Here is a 26,397-nt window from a genome sequence, read left to right as displayed (position 1 = left end):
TTGTTTTTAGCACTTTGAGGGGTGCAGTTTTTTAAATGGTATCACTTTTGGATATTTTCTGTGTGATGTGATCCCTAAGGTTTAAGGTTTAAAGACATAAAACTTTAAAAATTACAAAATTTTCAGCAAATTTCTGATATGTTTACAATTAAATGCAAAAATATTGTCCTATATTTACCACTATCCTAAAGTTCAATGTGTCATGATAAAACAGTCTCAGAATGACTAGGATGTGTTGAAGCGTTCCTGAGTTATTACCTCATAAAATGACACTGGTTAGAATTTTGAAATTTGTCCTGGTCAGGAAGGTGAAATCCGGCTGGGTGGTGAAGGGTAGAGTTGAGCGCGGTTCGTGGTTCGTGGTTCTCCAGTTCGCGGCTCGAGTGATTTTTGGGCTGTTCGAGATCGAACTAGAACTCGAGCTTTTTGCTAAAAGCTCGATAGTTCTAGATACGTTCGAGAACGGTTCTAGCAGCAAAAAGCAGGGCTTTTTACAGCTACAGTGAGCAGGAGCCATCGCTGGCAGCCTGCCACAAGCTGGTAACCAAGATAAACATCGGGTATCCAAGCAAAGCGCTTTGGTTAGTAACCCGATGTTTATCTTAGTTACGTGCAGGAAGCCCACACTTTCCCGCTCAGCTCGCTCCACCCCCTCCTGCCCGCGGCATGTACACATACATACACACACACACACACACACATCCACATCCCCCCCCCCCCCCCGCCCGCCCGCCCGCCCGCTCGCTCGCTCGCTCGCTCGGCTTACCTGCGGTGATGAAGTCCCGCCATCCCGACCTCAGCGCTGTCACTGTCCTCCATGGCCGCCGCTTGTCACATCACCTATCGCTTCCGACCCGAGACTGACTAGCGGTGACGTCACGGACCTCTCGCGATACTTGGTGTGAAGGCGCCGGGCGGTCATTGAGCTCAGTGACAGGGGCTGTCAGTGTGCTGGAGATCAGCGCAGGTAATGTACCTCACTGACAGCAGCACTTGTCACCCCCCTGCAGTGACCTGGGCTGACCCATTGATGTTAGCTCAGGTCACTGCACTGCTCTCCCAGCCAATGGGGAACATCCTGCTCTTCATTGACTGGGACAGTGTGCATCGTCATGGCAACCCCTTGGATTACACCAGACCTGGATTTGTTTTTCAATCTAATAAATTGGTTAAAGAGGGAATGTTTTGGGGAGTGTTTTTTCAAATAAAAATGTGTTTGTCGTGTATTTTTTTTTTATTACTGACTGGGTTGGTGATGTCGGGTATCTGATAGACGCCTGACCTCACCAACCCCAGGGCTTGATGCCAGGTGACATTACACATCTGGTATTAACCCCAAATATTACCCCGTTTGCCACCGCACCAGGGCGCGGGATGAGCTGGGGCGAAGCACCAGGATTGGCGCATCTAATGGATGCGCCACTTCTGGGGCGGCTGCGGCCTGCTATTTTTAGGCTGGGGAGATTCCAATAACCATGGACCTCCCTAGTCTGAGAATATCAGGCCCCAGCTGTCTGCTTTACCTTGGCTGGTGATCCAATTTTGGGGGACCCCTACGTGGTTTTTTTTTCAATTATTTATTTAATTTAAAATAACAGCGTGGGGTGCCCTCAGTTTTGGATTACCAGCCAAGGTGAGGTTGCCAGCTGTGGTCTGCAGGCTGCAGCCGTCTGCTTTACCCTAGCTGGCTACAAAACTAGGGGGAACCCTATGTCATTTTTTTTTTCATTTTTTTGGCTAAATACAAAGCTAAGCACCCCTTAGTGTCACATGAAAGGTACCAAAGGGTGTTCCACTTTTTCTCCATTTTTTTCTCCACTTTCTCTCCACTTTTTCTCCACTTTTTCTCCATTTTTTTCTCCACTTTCTCCACTTTTTCTCCACTTTTTTCTCCACTTTTTCTCCTCTTATGCTCCACTTTTTCTCCTCTTAATCTCCACTTTTTCTCCACTTTTTCTCCACTTTTTCTCCACTTTTTTCTCCACTTTTTCTCCTCTTATGCTCCACTTTTTCTCCACTTTTTCTCCTCTTATGCTCCACTTTTTCTCCACTTTTTCTCCACTTTTTCTCCATTTTTTTCTCCACTTATTCTCCACTTTTTCTCCTCTTATTCTCCACTTTTTCTCCACTTTTTCTCCACTTTTTCTCCTCTTATTCTCCACTTTTTCTCCACTTTTTCTCCACTTTTTCTCCATTTTTTTCTCCACTTTCTCCACTTTTTCTCCACTTTTTTCTCCACTTTTTCTCCTCTTATGCTCCACTTTTTCTCCTCTTAATCTCCACTTTTTCTCCACTTTTTCTCCACTTTTTTCTCCACTTTTTCTCCTCTTATGCTCCACTTTTTCTCCACTTTTTCTCCACTCTTTCTCCACTTTTTCTCCACTTTTTCTCCTCTTAATCTCCACTTTTTCTCCTCTTATGCTCCACTTTTTCTCCACTTTTTCTCCACTTTTTCTCCACTTTTTCTCCACTTTTTCTCCTCTTATGCTCCACTTTTTCTCCACTTTTTCTCCTCTTAATCTCCACTTTTTCTCCTCTTATGCTCCACTTTTTCTCCACTTTTTCTCCACTTTTTCTCCTCTTATGCTCCACTTTTTCTCCACTTTTTCTCCACTTTTTCTCCTCTTATGCTCCACTTTTTCTCCACTTTTTCTCCACTTTTTTCTCCACTTTTTCTCCTCTTATGCTCCACTTTTTCTCCACTTTTTCTCCACTTTTTCTCCACTTATGCTCCACTTTTTCTCCACTTTTTCTCCACTTTTTCTCCACTTTTTCTCCACTTTTTCTCCACTTTTTCTCCACTTTTTCTCCACTTTTTTCTCCACTTTTTCTCCACTTTTTCTCCTCTTATGTTCCACTTATTCTCCACTTTTTCTCCACTTTTTCTCTACTTTTTCTATGGTCGGTCTACCCATTAGCTCTGCCATGCATAGTGTAGCTCTACACCTACTGCACATGTTACTTTATGATTGACATCTCTTTCATACCAGAGCTGTCTAAGCCTACTCTGACCCCATATTTGTCATTACTATATTGTCCTTGTACTGTATTATGACATTTGTATCATGTGTTTCATTTCTTGCTGTGTTGCAATTTTTTTGCTGCATCCCAATTGTACCTCTACATTGTTCGAGTTTATGTTATTGTTCTCTCACTCTTATGTGATACTGATTATTGTCATTTTTCATGATTACATGCAGATAAGTCCAATCTGACGAAGGCTCAGGCCGAAACGTCATTTGTAACTTGTTTTGGACAAAAACATATATGCTTATGAAAAAAAAATTTTCTTAATACGGACCAATAAAGAGTGATTTTGCATTACTATCCGTTGTGACTTACTGACTTAGTCTGGGAGATATAGAGTGCCGAGGTTACTCACTAATTTTATCTATTATTACCTCTGAGCACCTATATACCAGTGAGCAGAGCTTCCTCTACAGTAGTTCTCCTGATTAGGCATGCCCTTACCTCATGAGCAGGGCATTGCAGCTTTGGTAGCAACCATTACGACATGGACTCTGCTGCTGTGGACCCGGGGAGAGTGAGTGCAGATTCATTGCACCCACACTCCTCACATAAAGGGTCCGCACTCCTAGAAAATGGGGGATACGTTCCCTGAGTGTCTCCCCCCCATATTCTAGACGGTCCAGAGTCGTCGTGGGACCCCTTTATTTTTTTTCTTACAATAAATTGGTGAAAGAGGAAATGTTTTGGGGACTGTTTTTTCAAATAAATTTCTTTTGTCGATTTTTTGTTTTTGTTAGTACTGACAGTTTATGATGTTGGGTATCTAATAGACGCCATGACATCACAAACTGCTGGGCTTGATCTCAGGTGACTTTACAGCTAGTATCAACCCGATTTATTACCCCGTTTGCCACTGCACCAGGGCACGGGATGAGCTGGGGTGAAGCGCCAGGATTGGCGCATCTAGTGGATGCGCCACGTCTGGGGTGCCTGCGGCCTGCTATTTTTAGGCTGTGAAGGCCCAATAACTATGGACCTTCCCACCCTGAGAATACCAGACCACAGCTGTCCGCTTTACCTTGGCTGGTGATCCAATTTGGGGGGTCCCCTACTTTTATTGTGTAATTATTAATATTTATAAAATAATTATAAAAAAGAGCCTGAGGGGACCTCCACATTGGATCCCCAACCACGGTAAAGCTGCCAGCTGTGGTTTTCAGGCTACAGCCGTCTGCTTTACCCTAGCTGGCTATCAAAAATGGGGGGACCCAACGTAATTTTTTTTTTTTAACTATTTTTTAAATAGAAAAAATTAATGGGCTTCCCTGTATTTTGATTGCCAACCAAGGTAACGACAGGCAGATGGGGGTGGCAACCCATAGCTGTCTGCTTTATCTGCGCTGAGAATCAAAAATACCGCGGAGCGCTACGTCATTTTTTTAAAGATTTATTTTTACAGCACTGTGATGTCCAGCAATCAAAATACAGGGAAGCCCATTTTATTTTTAGTTATTTAAATAAATAATTAAAAAAAATATATGTTAGCTCCCACTGCATTTTTTGTATTGCTAGCTAAGGGTAATCCAAGCAGCTACTGGCTGCTAACCCCCACTGCTTGGTGTTACCTTCACTGGCAATGGAAAATCCAGGGAAGCATTTTTTTTTTTTTTTGCCAAAAAGCTACAAAAAAAGGACGTGAGCTTCGCCATATTTTTGTATGCTAGCCAGGTATAGCAGGCAGGTGCTGGAAGAGTTGGATACAGCGCCAGAAGATGGCGCTTCTATGAAAATGCCATTTTCTGAGGTGGCTGCAGACTGCAATTCGCAGCAGTGGGGCCCAGAAAGCTCAGGCCAACCGGTGGTGCGGATTCCAATCCCAGCTGCCTAGTTGTACCTGGCTGGACACAAAAATGGGGCAAAGCCTACGTCATTTGTTTTCTAATTATTTCATGAAATTCATGAAATAATAAAAAAAGGGCTTCCCTTTATTTTTGGTTCCCAGCCGGGTACAAATAGGCAACTGGGGGTTGGGGGCAGCCGTACCTGCCTGCTGTACCTGGCTAGCATACAAAAATATGGCGAAGCCACATAATTTTTTCAGGGGGCAAAAAACTTCTGCATACAGTCCTGGATGGAGTATGCTGAGCCTTGTAGTTCTGCAGCTGCTGTCTGTCTGTATGGAGAAGAGCAGACAGCAGCTGCAGAACTACAAGGCTCAGCATACTCCATCCAGGACTGCATGCAGAAGTTTTTTGCCCACCAAAAAAATGACGTGGGCTTCGCCATATTTTTGTATGCTAGCCAGGTACAGCTGGCAGCCACGGGCTGCCTCCAACCCCCAGTTGCCTATTTGTACCCGGCTGGGAACCAAAAATATAGGGAAGCCCGTTTTTTTTAATTATTTCACTTATTTCATGAAATAATTAAAAAACAAATGACGTGGGCTTCGCCCTATTTTTGTGTCCAGCCGGGTACAACTAGGCAGCTGGGGATTGGAATCCGCAGCACAGGTTAGCCCGAGGTTTGTGGGCGCCTCTGCTGCGGATTTCAGTCCGCAGCCGTCCCAGAAAATGGCGCTCTCATAGAAGCGCCATCATCTGGCGCTGTATCCAACTCTTCCAACAGCCCTGGAGCCGGGTGGCTTGTTGGGTAATCATGAGTTAATACTGGCTTTGTTTTACCAGCCAGTATTAAGCCAGAGATTCTTAATGTCAGGCACGTTTGACCCGGCCATTAAGAATCTCCAATAAAGGGTTAAAAAAAGACACCACACGGAGAAAAAATACTTTAATAGAAATAAATACACAGACACATTAGAGACTCCATCTTTATTACCCCCTGTCAGCCCTCCACGATCCTGCTCTTCTGTCTTCTTTCTTTCTAGTGTAGTAGTAGTGACGATTGTAGTGAGGGGCATCACTTGGGGCTGGGGAACCTCCATCCTAACTACAATGCTCACTACAATCGGGAAGCAGCGTGCAGCCTTCACTCCGTGAGTGATCACTGCTGGCTGCTAGCGGTAACAGCGGTAACGCTGACAGACGCGTTACCATAGCAACGGTGCTCCCGGAGCCACGGTTAGCGGTGACGTCACCGCTAACTGCGTTGCTATGGCAACGGTGATCTCCGTTAATGACCGGCTGTGTCAGCCGGTCCCTAACGGAACGGGGAGTCGACCGTGTGCTAGAGCATGTCGCCGGTACACGGCGATACACATATGTGCACCGTGTACCGGAGAGATGCACTCGCAGGTCCTACATGACGTGTCATAGTCATGTGACCAGTCTGTAGCCAATGAGATAATAGCCACGTGACTGGTCACATGGCTATTTTGACGTCACGATAGGTCCTGCTTCTCTGCTGGCAGTGCAGGTCACCGGGAGGATTCAGCGATCATCGGATGGAATAGCGGCAGGAGACAGAGTGCAGAAGGGATCGCGAGGACCGGTAAGTGTTATGGCAATGTTTATTAACTGTTTGTGTACATTTATAATGCATTTTTATGTGTTTGTGATTGCCTCCCATTATAGCCTATTGGTTCTAGTTCGGTTCGTCGAACGTTCGACAAACCGAACTCGAACGGGACCCCCGTTCGGCGAACCGGCCTCGAGCCGAACCGGGACCGGTTCGCTCATCTCTAGTGAAGGGGCTAAGAATTCAAGGTTCAGGACTATTAACCTTTTGGACAGACAGCGCTGTAGTTTAGTTATGCAATAATGAAATCTAATATATAAAGGTGTGTGTGTGTTTGTTTGTGTGTATCCGCTAAAGAAATTCGCACCGTTGCATTTACAATCACAAAATTTTGCACAGATACCCCATGTGACTCAGGGAACGCCATAGACTATGTTTTGACAGGAAGATTTAACCCCGTGCTTTACAGTTGCTATCCAAAAAACCTGCCTCCATTAAAGTCAATGTAGCTGTGAGCTATTAGGTTAATAATAGGAGCTGTAATTGGTTGCTATAGATACAAAATAAACTGTTAGTATAATAAGCTTATGTGTGAGGTAATAAGATGTCGGTGGGGAGACGGATAGAGACAGACAGAAAGAGACAGACAAACAGGGAAAGAGACAGAGAAAGAGAGACAGTCAAAGACACAGACAAAGGCAGACAGACACAAACAGACAGGGAAAGCGACAGGCAAACAGGGAAAGAGACTGTGAATGAGACAGAGACGGGGAGCGAGACAGAGACGGGGAGCGAGACAGAGACGGGGAGCGAGACAGAGACGGGGAGAGAGACAGAGACGGGGAGCGACACAGAGACGGGGAGCGAGACAGAGACGGGGAGCGAGACAGACAGAGAGACAGAGACTGAGAGACAGACAGAGAGAATTACTATCCCAGGCAACCCCCTGGTACTACAGCTAGTTAATTAATAAAAATACAAATTGCCTAATAATTCTGCACACAGTGTAGTATGAAGACTACCCTATAAAGCACATGGCCACTTAAATGGTTCTTTCTATTGATTCTATGGTACATTTAGCAAACAGCAAACAGTTGTACTGCATGTGACAACTCAGCATCAATCTGGCCACTTGTGCTGGGGTGAATTATTTTTAATTATGACAGAAGTACTATTTCTTTGTTCATTAAGTCTGGGGACATTAGCTATTGTTTCGTTTGAGACTGGCACCCCCTTTTTGTATGCTAATTTGTGTAATGCCTGCTGATTACGGATTCCATCAGTCCCCTACAGTGTCATAGTCTGCATCATCTGGAGGACAATTGAACTAGCAAAGAATGAGGAAACAGCTATGACTATCTTTCCCCTTTCTTGTGGTACACAATGCCCTGAAATGGAAGCTGAGGGATATAAAAAGGCGCCTGCTCCTATCACTGCTCCTGTCACCGGTATTATTGATTACAGCTACTCCACCACCCAACACTGAGTCCACAAATTCGTTCAAAGAACCCAAGTTGGACTATATGGGCACTTGGCCACAAACTGCTTTTTCGGCTTTCTAAGCTTGCTGCTATCTCCTCTGAGTGGGTGCCTTCCAAAGGTGCGGTGCTGCTGGCTGGGATAGTGGCACTGGATGCTCTGAAATCACATAGATTCTAATCCCTGATGAGCTAGTGGATGGATGAGACTCTGATACTTGCATCATGTCGTATCCATGTAGGGAATGTACTTTATGTTTTTGTCTGTTGCAAACGCAATAAAGTGTTACCAGAGTGTGGTAACCTCACCCGGTGTTGTCCGAGTACTGTTTTACCCATAGGGAAGGAGTACAGGCACTCATTGGGATAGGCCCCAGTATATGTCGTCTTTCTCAAGACAGCCAGGCCAGCAGGCTAAAGCAACCCCACTGGCTCTCGTGTCTCCAAACTGCAGAAAGCTAGTTGTGGCTAAAATTCTGTTATGTACTTTTTCCTATAAGACAGAAATAATACCCAATGCTTTTTTTTATCCACAGATATGTATGACCAAGTACTGAAGTTTGGAGCATACATTGTGGATGGCTTACGTGAATACCAACAGCCTGTGCTGGTGTACATACCACCTCAAGCTGAACTGAGAGGAGGGTCATGGGTAGTGATTGATCCCACAATTAACCCGAGGCACATGGAAATGTATGCTGATAAAGAGAGCAGGTAATGCCTTAGAATTTGACACTGTGGTTTTTATTCTTACAGAAGTAGCTTAACTGCTTTCTACCTCTGGCTGCCATGCCAAGAATAGACATTGCAGTGCTTGCTATGGGTATATAGCTGTGTTGTATGACAACAATAACAAACTATTGTTATTTTAGACTTTCATGAACATAATTTGCTTCTGGCAACAAGGAACTTTCTTCTTTATAAACAAGGATATCATCCTGTACATTGTAAGCCTTCCTTCTAGGGCACGCTCAGAATAATTTGTCATCTTAAGCAAACAATTTCACCCTGAGTCTTGTTCTGCTATACAGACATGACAATGATGTTATCCAGAGATCATTTGGCCACATTGTATGAGATTTATGTTACCTTACGTAAGAATGTATGCTAGATACATCTAGGTCGCTTCATGTAATGTTTTTTTTTCCCTGCAGAGGGGGTGTTTTGGAACCTGAAGGTACAGTTGAAATAAAATTCAGGAGAAAGGATTTGGTAAAGACGATGAGAAGAGTAGATCCAGTTTACATTCACCTGGCAGAGAGATTAGGTGAGTGCTCACATTAAAGTCACAATCCATCATTGTGGTGTCACAAAGGTTTTTCATGCCAGTTGTAGGCCATGCCTAAAATGAGCTATAGGCAAGTCCTGCTGAACTTCAAGGCTCAGATAATTTTATTTGCATATGTCCCATCTATTGCCTCCCATTGTCTTAAGGCCACTTTACACACAGCGACATCGCTAGCGAGGGCAAATCACTGACCGTGGCGCACAACATCGCTAAGAACGGTCACATGGACTTACCTGCCTAGCGACGTCGCTGTGGCCGGCGAACCGCCTCCTTTCACAGCACGTCACTAAGCGGAGGGGCAGAGATGAGCGAGAGGAACATCCCGCCCACCTCCTTCCTTCCTCATTGCGGGCGGCCGCAGGGACGGTGATGTTCCTCATTCCTGCGGTGTCACACATAGCGAAGTGTGCTGCTGCAGGAACGATGAACAACCTGTGTCTTGCAACAGCAACGATAATTGTGAATAAAATGACGCGTCAACGATCAGGTAAGTAATTTTGATCGTTAACGGTCGTTCGTGCGTTTCACACGCAACGACGTCGCTAACAAGGCTGGATGTGCGTCACGAATTCCGTGACCCCAACGACATCTTGTTCGCAATGTCGTTGCATGTAAAGCGTCCTTTAGAGTCCTAGAGTCCTTGTCTTAGAAGTCACAGTAGACTACATTCTAAGGGGTATTCCCACCATGTACATTTATGGTGTATCCACAGTAATTGACTTGCCACCAAGTGTCCCATATTTCACATGACCGTAAACTGTTGCTCTGTTCTTTTTTTAACTTTATACAGTTTAGCACCTTAATATTTCTAACCTTATATGATGGTGGATTACCTTCTTCTTTTACATGGCACAACCACTTCATTAACATAACATAAAAAAATACTTTGATTAAAATGTTTTTTTTTGTCATGTGTTTAGCATGGAAACCTATATATAGAGATCTATATGCAGAAGGCTACATACTGATTGTAGGTGGAAATGCTGCTCTATAAATCGGAGTATAGGACATGCATGTGCAGAAATCTAGGAGTTGATATTTACGATTCCCGATGTCTTCATATTTGGCTGTGAATATATTATTCCAGTGTGGGGGTTTTTCACAAACCTTTTTTATCCTTCCTAATTTCTCACACTATTTTTTTGTCCACCAGTCTATTGCTCTTGAGGTTCACTGTCTGGTTCTATGTCTTCATTATAAAATGAGCTTTCAAGACATTAGAATATTAGAACCATTTTCATGAAGGCATATGTTTATGAACGACTAGAGAGAATTAAGCGAGCCTTGTGCCATATATAATCATCTTCTGTAAGCTATCCAAAATTGCTTACCAACTCATTTGTTTTCTCATATTGTTCGGCTACTTATTCAGTACAGTTGAATGGAGGAAAGATTGTAGAATACAGGGTAATGCATTTTTTCAGATTTTTCTTTCTGGCCAATTTAAAATTTGTCAAAGTTGGTCTTCTTCTGGATCACTGCCCCTTGATATTTCACGCACTCCATTTGCCACAAACAAGCCGTGGGGTCACGGTTCATGCTGACTTCAGCAGAAATGGGGAGAGCTCCATTTATCATATGCTGCCTGCTGAATTTCTATCATTAACCAGGGGTTCACTGCCTTCTTTAACCCCTCAGACTCTATTACCCTAGGAGATTATCTTTATGAAAGTCAGTGGGAGATTTAGTATTTTTCATATACTTTTTCATGTCTGAATTTATTTAGTTTATCCCAATTTTATGTTTGCAGTAGAACTGGGAGCAAAAGGCAGTTTGTATCCTAATGGAGTTTACAGCTCTTCTAAAGTAACTGGATAGCAAACATAAATGGTTAGATCGTGTTTACACCTGCCTTTTATCTGTAAATACTGTATGTTTATATTCTGAGCAGATATTTGTGTACGTTCATTGTTACATATATATTTTTTTTTATTATTATTATTATTATTGTTGTTAATAAATAATGAACTGGCTGGATTTGTGGTACAGTGGCATACAATACACACTCATCTTTCAGATCTCCTACTACTTATTTGCAAACAGATTTCTGGCCCCATGTCCATCTTTAATTAAAATGCTGCACAGATGACGTTACCTTGAAATATGACTAAATCAGTGGCCACAATTAGATCAACACAGAAGCAACTTTGCAGTGGATTTCTACTTTTTTATTTTTTTGCTGATCTTCTTTTTTATGGAAATTAAAAGCTACAGTGCCTACAAGTAGTAGTCAACCCCCTGCAGATTTAGCAGGTTTACACATTCGGAATTAACTTGGCATTGTGACATTTGGACTGTAGATCAGCCTGGAAGTGTGAAATGCACTGCAGCAAAAAAGAATGTTATTTCTTTTTTTTTTTTTTTAAATTGTGAAAAGTTTATTCAGAGGGTCATTTATTATTCAACCCCTCAAACCACCAGAATTCTATTTGGTTCCCCTAAAGTATTAAGAAGTATTTCAGGCACAAAGAACAATGAGCTTCACATGTTTGGATTAATTATCTCTTTTTCCAGCCTTTTCTGACTAATTAAGACCCTCCCCAAACTTGTGAACAGCACTCATACTTGGTCAACATGGGAAAGACAAAGGAGCATTCCAAGGCCATCAGAAACAAGATCGTGGAGGGTCACAAGGCTGGCAAGGGGTACAAAACCCTTTCCAAGGAGTTGGGCCTACCTGTCTCCACTGTTGGGAGCATCATCCGGAAGTGGAAGGCTTATGGAACTACTGTTAGCCTTCCACGGCCTGGACAGCCTTTGAAAGTTTCCACCCGTGCCGAGGCCAGGCTTGTCCGAAGAGTCAAGGCTAACCCAAGGACAACAAGGAAGGAGCTCCGGGAAGATCTCATGGCAGTGGGGACATTGGTTTCAGTCAATACCATAAGTAACGTACTCCACCGCAATGGTCTCCGTTCCAGACGAGCCCGTAAGGTACCTTTACTTTCAAAGCGTCATGTCAAGGCTCGTCTACAGTTTGCTCATGATCACTTGGAGGACTCTGAGACAGACTGGTTCAAGGTGCTCTGGTCTGATGAGACCAAGATCGAGATATTTGGTGCCAACCACACACGTGACGTTTGGAGACTGGATGGCACTGCATACGACCCCAAGAATACCATCCCTACAGTCAAGCATGGTGGTGGCAGCATCATGCTGTGGGGCTGTTTCTCAGCCAAGGGGCCTGGCCATCTGGTCCGCATCCATGGGAAGATGGATAGCACGGCCTACCTGGAGATTTTGGCCAAGAACCTCCACTCCTCCATCAAGGATCTTAAGATGGGTCGTCATTTCATCTTCCAACAAGACAACGACCCAAAGCACACAGCCAAGAAAACCAAGGCCTAGTTCAAGAGGGAAGAAATCAAGGTGTTGCAGTGGCCTAGTCAGTCTCCTGACCTTAACCCAATTGAAAACTTGTGGAAGGAGCTCAAGATTAATGTCCACATGAGACACCCAAAGAACCTAGATAACTTGGAGAAGATCTGCATGGAGGAGTGGGCCAAGATAACTCCAGAGACCTGTGCCGGCCTGATCAGGTCTTATAAAAGACGATTATTAGCTGTAATTGCAAACAAGGGTTATTCCACAAAATATTAAACCTAGGGGTTGAATAATAATTGACCCACACTTTTATGTTGAAAATTTATTAAAATTTAACTGAGCAACATAACTTGTTGGTTTGTAAGATTTATGCATCTGTTAATAAATCCTGCTCTTGTTTGAAGTTTGCAGGCTCTAACTTATTTGCATCTTATCAAACCTGCTAAATCTGCAGGGGGTTGAATACTACTTGTAGGCACTGTAATCTTTACAGTACCAGAAAGAGCTAAAAGGCGGGCTTTGCACGTTCCGACATCGCAAGCCGATGGTGCGATGTCGCATGCAATAGTCCCCGCCCCTGTCGCAGGTACGATATCTTGTGATAGCTGGCGTAGCGATAATTATCGCTACGCCAGCTTCACATGCACTTACCTGCCCTGCGACCGTCGCTCTGGCCGGCGACCCGCCTCCTTCCTAAGGGGGCGGGTCGTGCGGCGTCACAGCGACGTCACATGGCAGGCGGCCAATAGCGGTGGAGGGGTGGAGATGAGCAGGATGTAAACATCCCGCCCACCTCCTTCCTTCCGCATAGCCGCTGGCGGCAGGTAAGGAGATGTTCCTCGCTCCTGCCGCTTCACACACAGCGATGTGTGCTGCCGCAGGAATGAGGAACTACATCGTACCTGTCGCGGCATCGGCATTATGGAAATGTCTGAGCCTGCACCGATGATACGATAATGACGCTTTTGCGCTCGTTAATCGTATCATCTAGAATTTACACACTACGACATCGCAAGTGACGCCGGATGTGCGTCACTTTCGATTTGACCCCACCGGCATCGCACCTGCGATGTCGTAGTGTGCAAAGCCGCCCTAAGATTTCAGAAATCTCATGCACTTTTTTTTTTTTTTTACTGAATTTGAGAACTGCAATGTTTTGGGTTGTTTTTTTTTGTTTTTTGGTTTGCTTTGTTTTGTTTTTTTAAATCTGCAGCCTGTCAATTCTTTCAGTGTTTTTACAACAGCATTTTTTCAATCATAAAAAGGAATGAGAAATTGAAAAAAAAGCAGCAAAAAACGAAATTGCATTTTTGTGAATAAAGCTAACCTTATTAAACATTGTACTATAGCCATAGAACACATGTAATCCACACCCAAAGAATGCTGCAAAAATGGCAACAAACGTTCAAAAATTGTCCTTTTGAATTTGCAGAAAAAAACCATAACAAAAATGCTGCATGTGAACGTGACCAGTTGGTGTTGGACAAGTTATTCTTCTCAACAAATTAAATAGTCTTTAAATTTTCCATTTTATATTTGTTTTTGAGGGAATTTGGTGACACATATCATTGACTTTAGTAAGCAAAATTGCTTGTATTTACAAGCACTATCTGTCAATATGCATTTATAAAGAAAAGGGAATAACCATTTAAGTCAGGGGTGGGGAACCTCCGGCCCGCGGGCCGTATGCGGCCCGCGACGACTTTTCCTGCGGCCCCCGAGCTGATTCCCGGGCACTGCAGTGCTGGAGCAGAAGCCGCATCTTGCTGGCTGCTGGCCCTTTAAAACCCCACACAGTGCGTTCAATGCTGAACGCTGCATTTCCTATACCTGAAAGATTACGTCCCCACGCTGGCACTGCCTACGTGAGGACGTACTTTGTAGGTGGGGTCGGCGTGAGGAGCGCTAAAATCAAACAGGAGAGGATTGACTGCCAATCATCCCCCAGGTCTGTTCCCGGCGGCAGTGGCGGCTCCCTGTTCCCGGTGGCGGCTCCCAGTTCCCGGCGGCTCCCTGTTCCCGGTGGCGGCTCCCAGTTCGCGGCGGTGGCGGCTCCCTGTTCCCGGCGGCGGTGGCGGCTCCCTGTTCCCGGCGGCGGCTCCCTGTACCCGGCGGCGGCGGTGGCTACCTGTGCCCGGCGGCGGCGGTGGCTCCCTGTACCCGGCGGCGGTGGCTACCTGTGCCCGGCGGCGGCTCCCTGTACCCGGTGGCGGCGGTGGATACCTGTGCCCGGTGGCGGCGGCTCCTTGTGCCCGGCGGCAGCTGCTCTTCTCTGTGCGCCGGCAGCGCTTTCCATGCCCGCAGCCACCTCCAGCACTCAGTGATCCAGGCCTCCCCCGGTTCTCTAACTGCCTCCAAGCTCCCCCGGGTCTGCCTGTGCCCCCAGCGCTCTGCTCCTCTCCTTTCTCCCCAGCGCTTTGCTCCCCTCCTTTCTCCCCAGTGATCTGTGCCGTCTCCCCAGTGATCTGTGCCATCTCCCCAGTCTCCCCAGTGATCTGTACTGTCTCCCCAGTGATCTCTGTGCCCCCCTTAGTCTCCCCAGTGATCTCTGTGCCCCCCCCAGTCTCCCCAGTGATCTGTGCCCCCCCCCAGTCTCCCCAGTGATCTCTGTGCCCCCCTTAGTCTCCCCAGTGATCTCTGTGCCCCCCCCAGTCTCTCCAGTGATCTCTGTGCCCCCCCCAGTCTCCCCAGTGATCTCTGTGCCCCCCCCCAGTCTCCCCAGTGATCTCTGTGCCCCCCCCAGTCTCCCCAGTGATCTCTGTACCACCCCCAGTCTCCCCAGTGATCTCTGTACCACCCCCAGTCTCCCCAGTGATCTGTGCCCCGAGCCTCTCCCAGGTCTGTCTGTGCCTTCAGCCTCTCCCATCCTTCTCTGTGCCATCTGTGCCCCCAGCGTCCCCCAGGTTTGTCTGTGTCTCCAGCCTCTCCCATCATTCTCTGTGCCCCCAGGGCTGTCTGTGTCCCCCCGGCATCCCCCAGGGCTGTTTGCCCCCGGCTATGTATATAACCCCAGCAATGTTTATGCCCCCCAGTCTTGTCTGTGAAACCCAGTGATGTGTATATACCCCCAGTGATGTATGTATCCCCAGTGACGTCTATGCCCTGCTGCTTCCCTAGTGATGTATATTCCTCCCAGCCCTCCCCAGCAATGTTTATGCCCCCCCCAGCTATGTCTGTGCTCCCCATCAATGATGTATGTACCCCCCAGTGATGTCTATGCCCCCAGCCTCCCCAGTGTTCTATATTCCTCCCAACCCTCCCCTGTGGTGTACATGCCCCCATACCCTCCTGTGATGTATATACAGCAGTCCCAGACAACTCAAACCTGGAAAAGCAACAAGATCAACATCGCCTAATATTACAGCTGCACCAAAGAGTAGAAGCTCCAGCCGTCAGTGAGTTAATTGTTTGACCAAATATATTAGGGTAATTTTCAAGTTGATAATTTTGTGCGGCCCCCGAAGGTTGGTAGAAATTTCCAAATGGCCCCCGGCAGAAAAAAGGTTCCCCACCCCTGATTTAAGTCCTTCATGACCTTGCAAGTTTCCGCTTTTATTTATTCTCCCCGTCTTCCAAGAGCCATAACTTTTTATGTTTCTGTCAGTATTGCCATATGAGTGTCACGATTGTCTCCCTGCATGTTAAGACCAATGACAGCCTTTGTACTGGAGCCTCTCATCTGGCTCTCTTCATTTAAATGGGTTTTATTTCTCTTGTCACTGAAGTGGTTAAGTGCCAGTTTTTTCCAAAGCAGTTCCTTGCTGAGTGATCAGTTGCACTTACTAAGTAGTCACGCCCTTTCAGCTTTAAATAGTGGTGTATCACAGCATTCCCTGCTAAAGATACAAAGTCATTTGTGTCCTGGCCGCCTTTGAGGAAGGTTCTGCAAGTCAACTTTCTATAGGGACTGGTGAGGAGAGAAGGGACAGTTGCAAATGAGGAAAGGAGGTACCCACCTACCCCTTTCACTAATTCCAGGGCCTCCCGTTGTTTTTGTGTCCGCAATGGCCCCCTTTTTGTGTGTTTTTTGATGTGCATCGGATGCACGGTGGTCTGAATGCACCTCGCCACGCTTGCTACACATGGCGAACGTGACAAGGAAGGTTTTTTTTTTTTGTGGGACGAGTTGTACTTTTGAATGACCACATTCATTCTGCCCCATATATTACTGGAAAATGGGAAGGAAATTCCAATTGCAGTGAAACTGCACAAAAAAGTGCAATTCCACAATTGTGTTTTGTAGGTTTTTTTATTTACCATTTTCACTATATGGTAAAACTGACCTAGCAATATGATTTTTTCAGGTTAGTACAAGTATGTAGATACCAAACATGTATAGGTTTCTTTCAATTTAAGTATCAGAAAAAAAATTAGTTTTTGGGATAAAAACAAAGACCGAGACCCGTAACGTTTTTATTTTTCCGGATCTGGGGCCAAGTGAAGGCTTATTGTTTTTGTGCCCTTAGTTGATGTTTTTTATTGATACCATTTTGGTTAGATGTGATGTTTTGATTGCCTCTTTGTATTTTATTGCAATCTTTCAATGTTGATTTTTTTTTCGTTATGCGGTTTACCGATCCGATTAATTTATTTTATATTTTGATAGGACAATTCTGAATACAACATTACCAAATATGTGTATGTTTTATTATTTTAAATGGAGAAAAAGGGAGGTGATTTGAACTTTTGTCGAGGTTGGGGGTTTCATATTTTTATTTTTTTTTTTTCTCACTCATTGTATTTACTAGTCCCTTTAGAGGACTTGAAGCTGCGATCATCTGCTGGCTTGTGTTGTACAGAGTCTGAAGGGTTACTCGTCACCGGGCCAATGTCGATTCGATTTGTCACAGCGGCCTGGCCCGATTCCGTAACCCCGGCGGTGTCAATAAATGGGGGATAATGAGGATGGAGTAGTAATTATTCATGATGCCACCTGTGGTGTGCGGCCAAGTATTAGCCGCCGCTGCGGGAGGTCTTTTCTGGGGCGGATAACGCAGCTCAGATAGTATAGCTCTCCACAGGCAGAGCCTCAGGCACCAGGGAGGATGTAGGGAGTAGTAGTACACGCTATTAAAAGAGAGTAGGGTTGGAGACGATGAAGAAAGAGAGTGACACAGGGGTTGCAGTCAAAGTTCTTTACTCACTGATATCTCAATGCCCTTGGACGGCCGGTCCCCGCTGTCATGGGCTCCAGCCAATCCCGGATAGTTCGGAGGTCAGAACCGGTGGGTTTCACTGTGAATCCTTCCTTCCTGCGCTATGTTGTGTGAGTCCCTGCGACTTGAAGCTACGCTGAGACCCGAGCCTTTGGATTGGCTCCGTTCCTGTCCCATATAGCAGGCAGCGTGAGTCTGTACTTGGTGCCGTCCTTTTGGTCACGACCCCTGGCTCTATATGCTGCTGTGCCCCAGGGCATTTGGTGTGGGCCAGAAAACTTGAAATCCTCTGCCCGGTGGATTCTGCTGGCAGGACGTGCAGTGCCCACCAGCCTAGGGCTCCGCACCCTGTTCTCTGTGCGCCCGGTCCTGAGGGAGCTATCGTAGCTCTCTCCTCAGCGACCATGTCCTCCACGTCTCACTTGTTATCCTGTCCGTCACTTCCTGACAACTAACTGAATGGCTGTGTGTGTGTGTGTGTGTGTTACCTTACTCCCTGTGACAAGCTCCTCCCCCTCGGGTTCCTTAACTAGTGAGCAATGACTGGTCCACTACATTAGTGATGGCCACCCTCCAATGTCTCTGTGACACCCTGGACTAGCCAGGTAGTCACAGACATAACACCATACACACCCCCTCCCCTGGATAGTTACACCAGTCAACCAAAAACCCTTGTTGCCTCCCTCCAGGGTCTGATGTCCACACCAGGTGGGGCGGAGCCAGGCGGTTGGCCCCACCCACCGAGGAGTTCACAGGCCTGGAGGCGGGAAAAGAGTCAGATGAGTTCTGGAGGTGAAAGTGAGAGGAGTAAAACGTCTGCGTGTGCCTGGGTAGGAGCCTAGGCACTGACAGCAAGGTCGGCAGACGGTGGTGGCCGTCTGCAGGAGTTAGCGGATCTCTGCGGAACCGTAGGACCGGGGATGGGCGGTGGCCCACCGGTACCGAACCGGGGAGCGGAGTGAAGTTAAGCACACAGGCAGGGCCATCGGACCCCGACTAGGCTTAGAGCCGCCGACAACGGTCAAATCCGAGAGTGACCAGAACCCCAGGGGTTTCCTAACACCCAAGTCCCGCTAGAAGGCAACAGTCCACACCGTGAGGATATACAGCCACCGCCACAGGCTAGAGATCCAAGGGCCAGCGCCTGTGGGCAAAAGGGCTCCTATGGTACTAATACGCCTGGGAGCGGACTACCGTTGGGAAACCATCGGAGTCGACACATTCTACACAGGTGCAGGGAAAGACAGCCACCATCACCTGTCCGGGAGAGCAAAGACACTGCACCCGTCCATCCGGCCGTTTGGTTTACCAGAGACTTTGTGACTTTCTGTCTGAGTGACTACAACAGTGCCATCCGGCACCGCGCCGCGCTGCCCCTGCATCCCAGCTATCCAGCTTCCCCGCATCATCACCGGGCCCTGGGAACACCAACTCCTACCCACGGAGGGGACAACACCCTAGCTGCTCCCTACCATCGCTCCTGGGATACCAGTCACCAGCAGCGGTGGTGCCATCATCACCACGTCCCGTGGGTGGCGTCACAAACTATCTCCCCAAACAAACCATCCCTTTTCACTCACGGATGAGGAGCGCTGCTCGAGTCCCTGGGTCCAGCCCACCGCTCGAGCCACCGAGCAGCAGCAGCAGAAACCCCGGACCCGAGCGTAGCGAGCGTGCCCCTCCGCCCGCGACATCTCTACCCCAATCCAGTCCCAGTGAGAGGGCATCTAACTGTGTATTGTAGTGGTTTGTGGTGGTCTTACCGGTGATGACCTCCTCCGTATCCAAGATGAACACTGCACCCCGGGTGAGGTGAAGTACCCTGTAGCACCTGAAGCCGCAGGGGCGTCACACATGCATAGAAAAATTATATATGGTAAGGTATAAGTGATGTCCAGCACATTATGTAATGCGATAAGTCATGTATAGTAGCTGCCAAGAAAGTTCATATGTGAATCCTTAAAGACATGGTATACAGGAGCATTACCTGGACCTGGAAGGTGTACACACGTGTTGCCCACCCGGAAGCGTGTTTCTGCATCTCCATCAGGTTTTTTTGTTTGGTTCTTTATCAAATGGGAAGTAAATAGCATTGGCATCCTGTAAACCATTTATACAAGCTATAGATATGTGTACTCGTAGTATTGTAATTTATAGAAGGCGGTACAATATTTCCATTATATCACGTGCAATACCTTAGGCATTTTTGCTTTTCTTAGACTGCAGCTCGTTTATATGATCTGTGGCTCAGGACTTATAAACCTGCTAGTAGTTTACTACCATTATATCTGCCATCATTCTGCCGCATCAGCTCCCATTTCTAATATCAAATTCAGTGTATGTTGCCAATGCATGGTGCATAAAAACGCTCTTGGATGGGGGCATATTTTTATGTAGAGCGCCTCCTTATGTTTTAATAGAGGTCAACCCTCCAGGCATTTACCTGACTACAGGAGTTTATAGCACTGAACCCTGGCACCTGCAATTTTCTTTTTATTACCTGCCTTTAAAATAAATGTGGTCATCCAAGTATGTTCACAAATATTTACCCTGGCAGTGAAATCCAGTCCATGGCATCACTGGAACATGGGCAACTAAGTTCTAATTTGAAAAATGATAATATATTCACACGGGGACTATGTGAAATCTGTAGCTGCCCCAGACATAGAGCTGATACTCCAAAACGTATTGCAACCTTGTGTGTATTAATTTATGCAAATTTACATTGCAGCTATGGTGCTTTGAAAAACTAATGTTGAGACCAGAGGCTCAGTTATAACAGTTTCTATAGTCATCTAAAAAAACAAAAAGCTGTATACAATGTGCCCAAGCTAAAATTATAGTTAAAAAATGTGCATCTATTATGCCATTTATTATGTGTTTATGTGTTGGTATACACTAATTTCATTTCCTGGTTTTATGGCAGTTGATGCATATACAGTATGTTAAAAAAAAGTTAGTACACCCCTCACATTATTGTAAATGTTTTATTATATATTTTCTTGAGGCATCACTGAAGATATGACACTTTGATACAATGTAAAGTAGTCAGTGTACAGCTTGTTCAACAGTAGTTATTTAGAGGGCACACCAAATTTACAAACCTACAGCCATTACAGGGAATCTGACAGCAACCTCATGTAAGCAGGGAGATTCTAAATCCAATGATGTATAATATAGATTACTGGGTGCAGCTGTACTCAAATAATCAAAGAATTAAGTTTTAAACCTGTGCCACTCCCACACCAGGCTCTCTATAGAGATTGTGCATTGACTGTGAGATGTCAATCAGAGTAGGGGGCATGCCAGACTCCCATGAATGTGCTAGCTAGACCTAGCAATGTTAATTACAGGGTATTAAAGCCATTAGTTAAAGTAAACAATAGATCACACACACAGATAAGTGAGGCAGAGTTGCTTTTTGTTTTTCAACCATGACCGCATACTGTTCTCAGCTTAGATAGCAAAAACCTGACAGCTTCCCTTTAATGTCAAAACCGCTGGCAACAAAAGTAAGTGCATCACTAAGTGTAAATGGCCTAGGCTATAAGAAGATTGCAAACACCCTGAAACTGAGTTGCAGCATGGTGGCCAAGACCATACAGCAGTTTAACAAGACTTGTTCCATTCAGAATAGGCCTCGCCATTGTACATCGAAGAAGTTGAGTGTCCATACTAAGCGTCATATCCAGAGGTTGTCTTTTCAAAATAGATGTATGAGTGCTGCCAGCATTGCTGCAGAGGCTAAAGGGTCGGAGAGTTGAAGGGTCTTAGACCATGAGTCTCAAACACATGGCCCGTTACCGCATGCAACCCCTGGGCATCTTCTTGCGGCCCGCAGGCCTGTGGACCCAGTGATGATCGCGGCCAGTGCCGATGGCTGCAGTGTCAGTCCTTTATTTCATTTGAATGAACTGCTGGCACCGCGCTGAGCTCTTTGCAGAACTATACCTAAGGCAGCCACCGGCCAATCACAGGCCAGCAGCTGTGATAGGCATATGACGTCAGCTGCTGGCCTCTGATTGGCTGGTGGCTACCATTGGTTTAGGGCTGCAGAGAGCTCTGCGCAGCGCCAGCAGTTCATTCAAATGAAATAAAGCGCTGATTAATGCGGGCCCTCAGCAACGATCTCAGTCATCACGGGGTCCACCACGGGCCTGTGGGCCGCAAGAAGCAGAAAAGAGGACACTGAGGGAATGGAAGACAGGTGAGAATAATTTTTTTTATGTGTATGTAAAGAACTGCTTATAAGGGGAAATAACTAAAGCATGGGACATTACTATAATATGGGGACAAGGATGGGCACATTACTACAAGGGGACTAGGATGGTCACATTACTACAAGGTGAGAAGGATGGGTCACATTTCTACAAGGTGACAAGGATGGGCACATTACTATAGGATGGGGACAAAGATGGGCACATTACTATAGGATGAGGAACCGGATGGGCACTTTACTAGAAGGTGACCAGGATGGGCACATTACTACAGTATGGGGACAAAGATGGGAACATTACTATAGGATGAGGACCAGGATGGGCACATTACACACACTGCATAAAATTTGTCTGATGGCTGTCATCCTAGAAGGAAGCCTCACAGCGGTTTAACAAGACAGATTCTACACAGAAAAGGCCTCACCATCGTCGACCAAAGACGTTCAGTGCACAGAGGCTAAAGAGGTGGTGGTGGTGAGGAGAGGGGGGTCAGTCTGTCAAACCATATGCCGAAAACTGCATAAAATTGGTCTGCATGGCTGGCATCCTAGAACAAAGCCTCTTCTAAAGATGATGCACAAGAAAGGCCACAAACAGTTTGCTGAAGATAATCAGACAAAAGAAATGGCTTACTAGAACCATGTCCTTTGGTTTGATGATACCAAGATAAATTTATTTGGTTCAAATAGTGCCAAGCATGTGTTACGGCAACCAGGTGAGAAGTACAAAGACACGTGTGTCTTGCCTACAGTCCAGTCAAGCATGGTGGTGGGAATGTAATGGTTTGGTGCTGCATGACTGCAGCTGGCTGTGGGGAGATACAGTTCATTGAGGGAACCATGAATGCCAATAAGTACTAAGACTTACTGAAGCAGAGCTTGATCCCCTGTCTCTGGAAAGACAGTGCTTGAAAATGATGGTGGCCACACAAAATATTGACACTGTGGGTACAGTTTGGTCATTTCAATTAAGGAGTGTACTCCTTTCTGTTACCATCAGTTTAGACATTAATGGCTATGTTGGGTTATATAGAGGGCAAACCAAATTTACACTGTTATACAAGCTAAGCTTCTTTACATTGTATCAAAGTGTCATATCTTCAGTGTTGTCCAGTGAAATATGTAATAAAAATATGTGTGGGGTGTACTCCCTTTTGTGACATACTGTAAAATACAACATAATTCTGAAATTTCACCTTTTCCCACCCATTTCATATTTAGTTCCAAAATTATTTCCTATAAATGTTATACTTTATCCTATGTCAGGGCACCCGACCTGTGACTCTGAAACCACATGTAGCATTTGTGAATCCATGATGTGTGACTCGTGGCTGTTTGGCAATTTGGTGCATTAGCAAATAGCTATGATGATTAGGTGTCCAAACAGTGACTTCTGTGAGTTATCCTGCACAGAAGAGCACTTCTGTAAGTTGTTTTACTAAATATAAAAATAACAACAAAAAGAGAAATAACTATCCTCCAAAAATTAAGCATTACTTACAGCAAAGAAGGGCTACAGTTGTACATCGCCTAGGCCAAAAACCCATACCTCCCAACTTTGGAAGAAAGGAAAGCGGGACAGTCTGCGGCACGCGCAGCGTGCCGGGGCCATTTTGACCACGCCCCTAGCCACACCGATTTGTCAGTAAATGTCATTCAGCAGAGGCCCCGGACTGTTCATTCATATTCATAGCAGTCAGAATTTGTTTATATTTATTTGTCACTATATGACATGTTGCTTATTTGTGTCTATAAGGCCGTGTTCACACGTTGCATAAATTATGTTTTTGGTTGTTTCTGCCGCTGTCTGCACCAAACTACACAATAATCTTCTCTGGTTTTTCCATTTTTGCTGCATTTTTTCTGCCTTTTCTCCATTATTTAATGCGTTTTTGGTTCAGATGTGAATCTGCGTTAAGTGTTTTTATTGTACAGAGAAGCTTTTTCCTGCGGGGTTTTTTTAAGCTCCACATAGAAACCTCTAGAGGAAAAAAAAAAACAAAACCACAGAGTTCAGCGGCGTCTTCTCATGGAATCACATCCACTTTGCTTGGACAATTAAACAGCAGAATTTATGTGCAATAAACGGCAGAAAAAAATGCAGCATTTACACTACATGTGAACACGGACTAAGTTTCCAAGCAAAGTGGATGAGACGTCATGAAATTTCCACCCCTTTTATGTATAAAGACGCCACTGAACTGTGCAGATTTGGTGGGTTTTTTTCTTTATAAGCTTCAGGATTCACATCTGCACCAAACATGTTTCAAATAAGAGGGACAATGCATAAAAAATATCGCAGACGCGCAATAATCAGAGAAGATTGTTATTGTGCTCGTGGCGTGGACACCTGCAGAAAAAAAACACAGCATTTACGCTACGTGTGAACACGGCCTCAACAATACATTTTTATTACATCTTTTATGGGTTTTAATAAAGCAAAATAATAAAGTGCACCTTTGTTTTTTACGCCACTTACCGATCCCCATCAATAATCCGATTGCTGTGCTGTTCGGGTCGTTACGATTACAGGGACACCAAATATGTCCATGTTATTTGCTGATTTGTGATTTTTATTATTTTATAAAAAAAATGTAATAAATTGACTATTCTATTTTTTATTATTTTTAGTAATTTTATTAGAAGAAAAAAAATCTCTTTTCCACTCCCTGTAGAATACAGGACATAGAGATGCTGCTCTTTTCAATGGCGCTCTATGTCCTGTGTGAGAGGCTGCATTGTAGGTCCATATATGTAAAATCCTCCCTCTAACATCGTCATTCCTAGTGGCTCAACAGCTTAGATCAGCTAGGAAAGCAAGGAGGCTGCTGGACACATGTTTGAATGTTGCTGGTATCCTAGGTGGTGAACATAAAAAAAAATTGTATTTTTTTTACCTCATTTCTTTATAGTAGTTTTATGGAAGCAAATTAATCTGACTCTTTTCTTCACCTAAAAAGAGATGCAGTATCTATCTATCTATCTATTATACATCTAGCATTTATCTATCCATCTACGTATGTCTATCTATCTAGAGTGTCTGTATCTATCATATATCTATATATCCCTCCCTCCATCCATCCCTCTATCCAGCCCTCCATCCATCCCTCCCTCCATCCATCCATCCCTCCCTCCATCCATCCATCCATCCCTCCCTGCATCCCTCCATCCATCCCTCCATCCATCCATTTCTTCATCCATCCATTCCTCCATCCATCCATCCATCCATCATCCATCCCTCCCTCCATCCATCCCTCCCTTCATCCATCCCTCCCTTCATGCCTCCCTCCATCCCTCCCTTCATCCATCGATCCCTCCATCCATCCCTCCATCCATCCCTCCCTCCATCCCTCCCTCCATCCACCTTTGTAGCTGAATAATCTGCTTCTGTTATCTCAACTGCAATACAGAGGTCAAGATTACCAAAACTTCCTATGCTTTTCAATACAGACAGTGGCTCAGTGGTAGAGCTGCTGCCTATTGAACAATGAGGTTCACAGGTTCGAGTCCCAGCCGCCCTGATAATCCAGAGCCGATGAGAATTTAATTTAATTTTTCTCACTGCACTGAGGGGAGGAGCCTGGACATCAGCTGTGAGGTGCGGGAATGCGGGACACACCTCAAAAATCGGGGCAGTCCCGCAGGACGGTTGGGAGGTATGCAAAAACTACTATCCATATTTATCATCCAGCAATCGCTCCCTCCATTCTATGGAAGTGTGTGTGTGTGTGTGTGTGTGTGTGTGTGTGATTTGCTCCTCTTGCACCTGTGATGCCTCCACTTATTGGGGGTTTAGCTGTATCCTGCAAGAGTACTAGTTTTTGGCCTGGGCGATGTACAACTGCAGCCCTTCTTTGCTGTAAGTCGTTATACTGACAAGGGAGTAGGGAATAAATATGGTAAGCTGGAGATAGGATAATACTAATAGTTAGAGCAGGGGTCTCAAACACGGCTGGGTATATGGGTCACACATAGAAAAAAAAATATTTGTGGGGGGTCGCATTCTTGGCAGGACATATCATTTTTTTTCTATACACATTGAATCACTTTTTTTAAAAAATGTTGCTTATTTTTCTTTTTTTTATTGCCTTAAATGGCATTTATCGTATTGGGTTATTGTACGGTTTTATAGCTTGAATCGTTATGGATGTAGCAATAACTGCACTTTTTGTTTATTTTAGTTGATATATAAAAAAGCATTTATAATTTATAAAACAATTTTCCATGCTTTTTTTTTAGAAATTAATTTAAATTTTTTTTTTTACATTTTTTTTTTTTTTTTTTACATTTTATCCCCTTTTTGTAAGTTTTATAATTGGCACCATATAGTAATTTTAGCCAACACCTTGTGGTAATTTTCCCATTGGGTCCTCATCATGTAGTAATGTCCCCATCCTTGCCCCATCCTGTTGTAATGTGCCCATTCTTGTCCCCTATTAGTACAGTGCCCATTCTGGTCCCCTTTTTGTTCTAATGTTCCCATCCTTGTCATCATCTTGTAGTAATGTGCCCCATCTTTGTCCTCTGTAGTAATGTGCCCATCCTTGTAGCCTT

At 45.1% G+C, this 26,397-nt stretch overlaps 1 protein-coding gene across 1 annotated transcript in view; it reads left to right on the top strand.

The window, feature by feature from the left end:
* The window catches only part of ACACA (acetyl-CoA carboxylase alpha), a 776,656-nt gene that overhangs the window by 646,240 nt on the left and 104,019 nt on the right, over positions 1-26,397 (top strand). Inside the window, exons 50-51 of the mRNA XM_075335853.1 lie at positions 8,399-8,576; positions 9,017-9,129. Of these exons, the coding sequence (XP_075191968.1) occupies positions 8,399-8,576; positions 9,017-9,129 (291 nt within the window). The remainder of the gene's footprint in view (positions 1-8,398; positions 8,577-9,016; positions 9,130-26,397) is intronic.

Source organism: Anomaloglossus baeobatrachus, chromosome 2 (assembly GCF_048569485.1).
Source record: "Anomaloglossus baeobatrachus isolate aAnoBae1 chromosome 2, aAnoBae1.hap1, whole genome shotgun sequence".
Taxonomy (NCBI): domain Eukaryota; kingdom Metazoa; phylum Chordata; class Amphibia; order Anura; family Aromobatidae; genus Anomaloglossus; species Anomaloglossus baeobatrachus.
The sequence above is the reverse complement of the archived record's forward strand: the minus strand, read 5'-3'. Positions and strand labels throughout refer to the sequence as shown.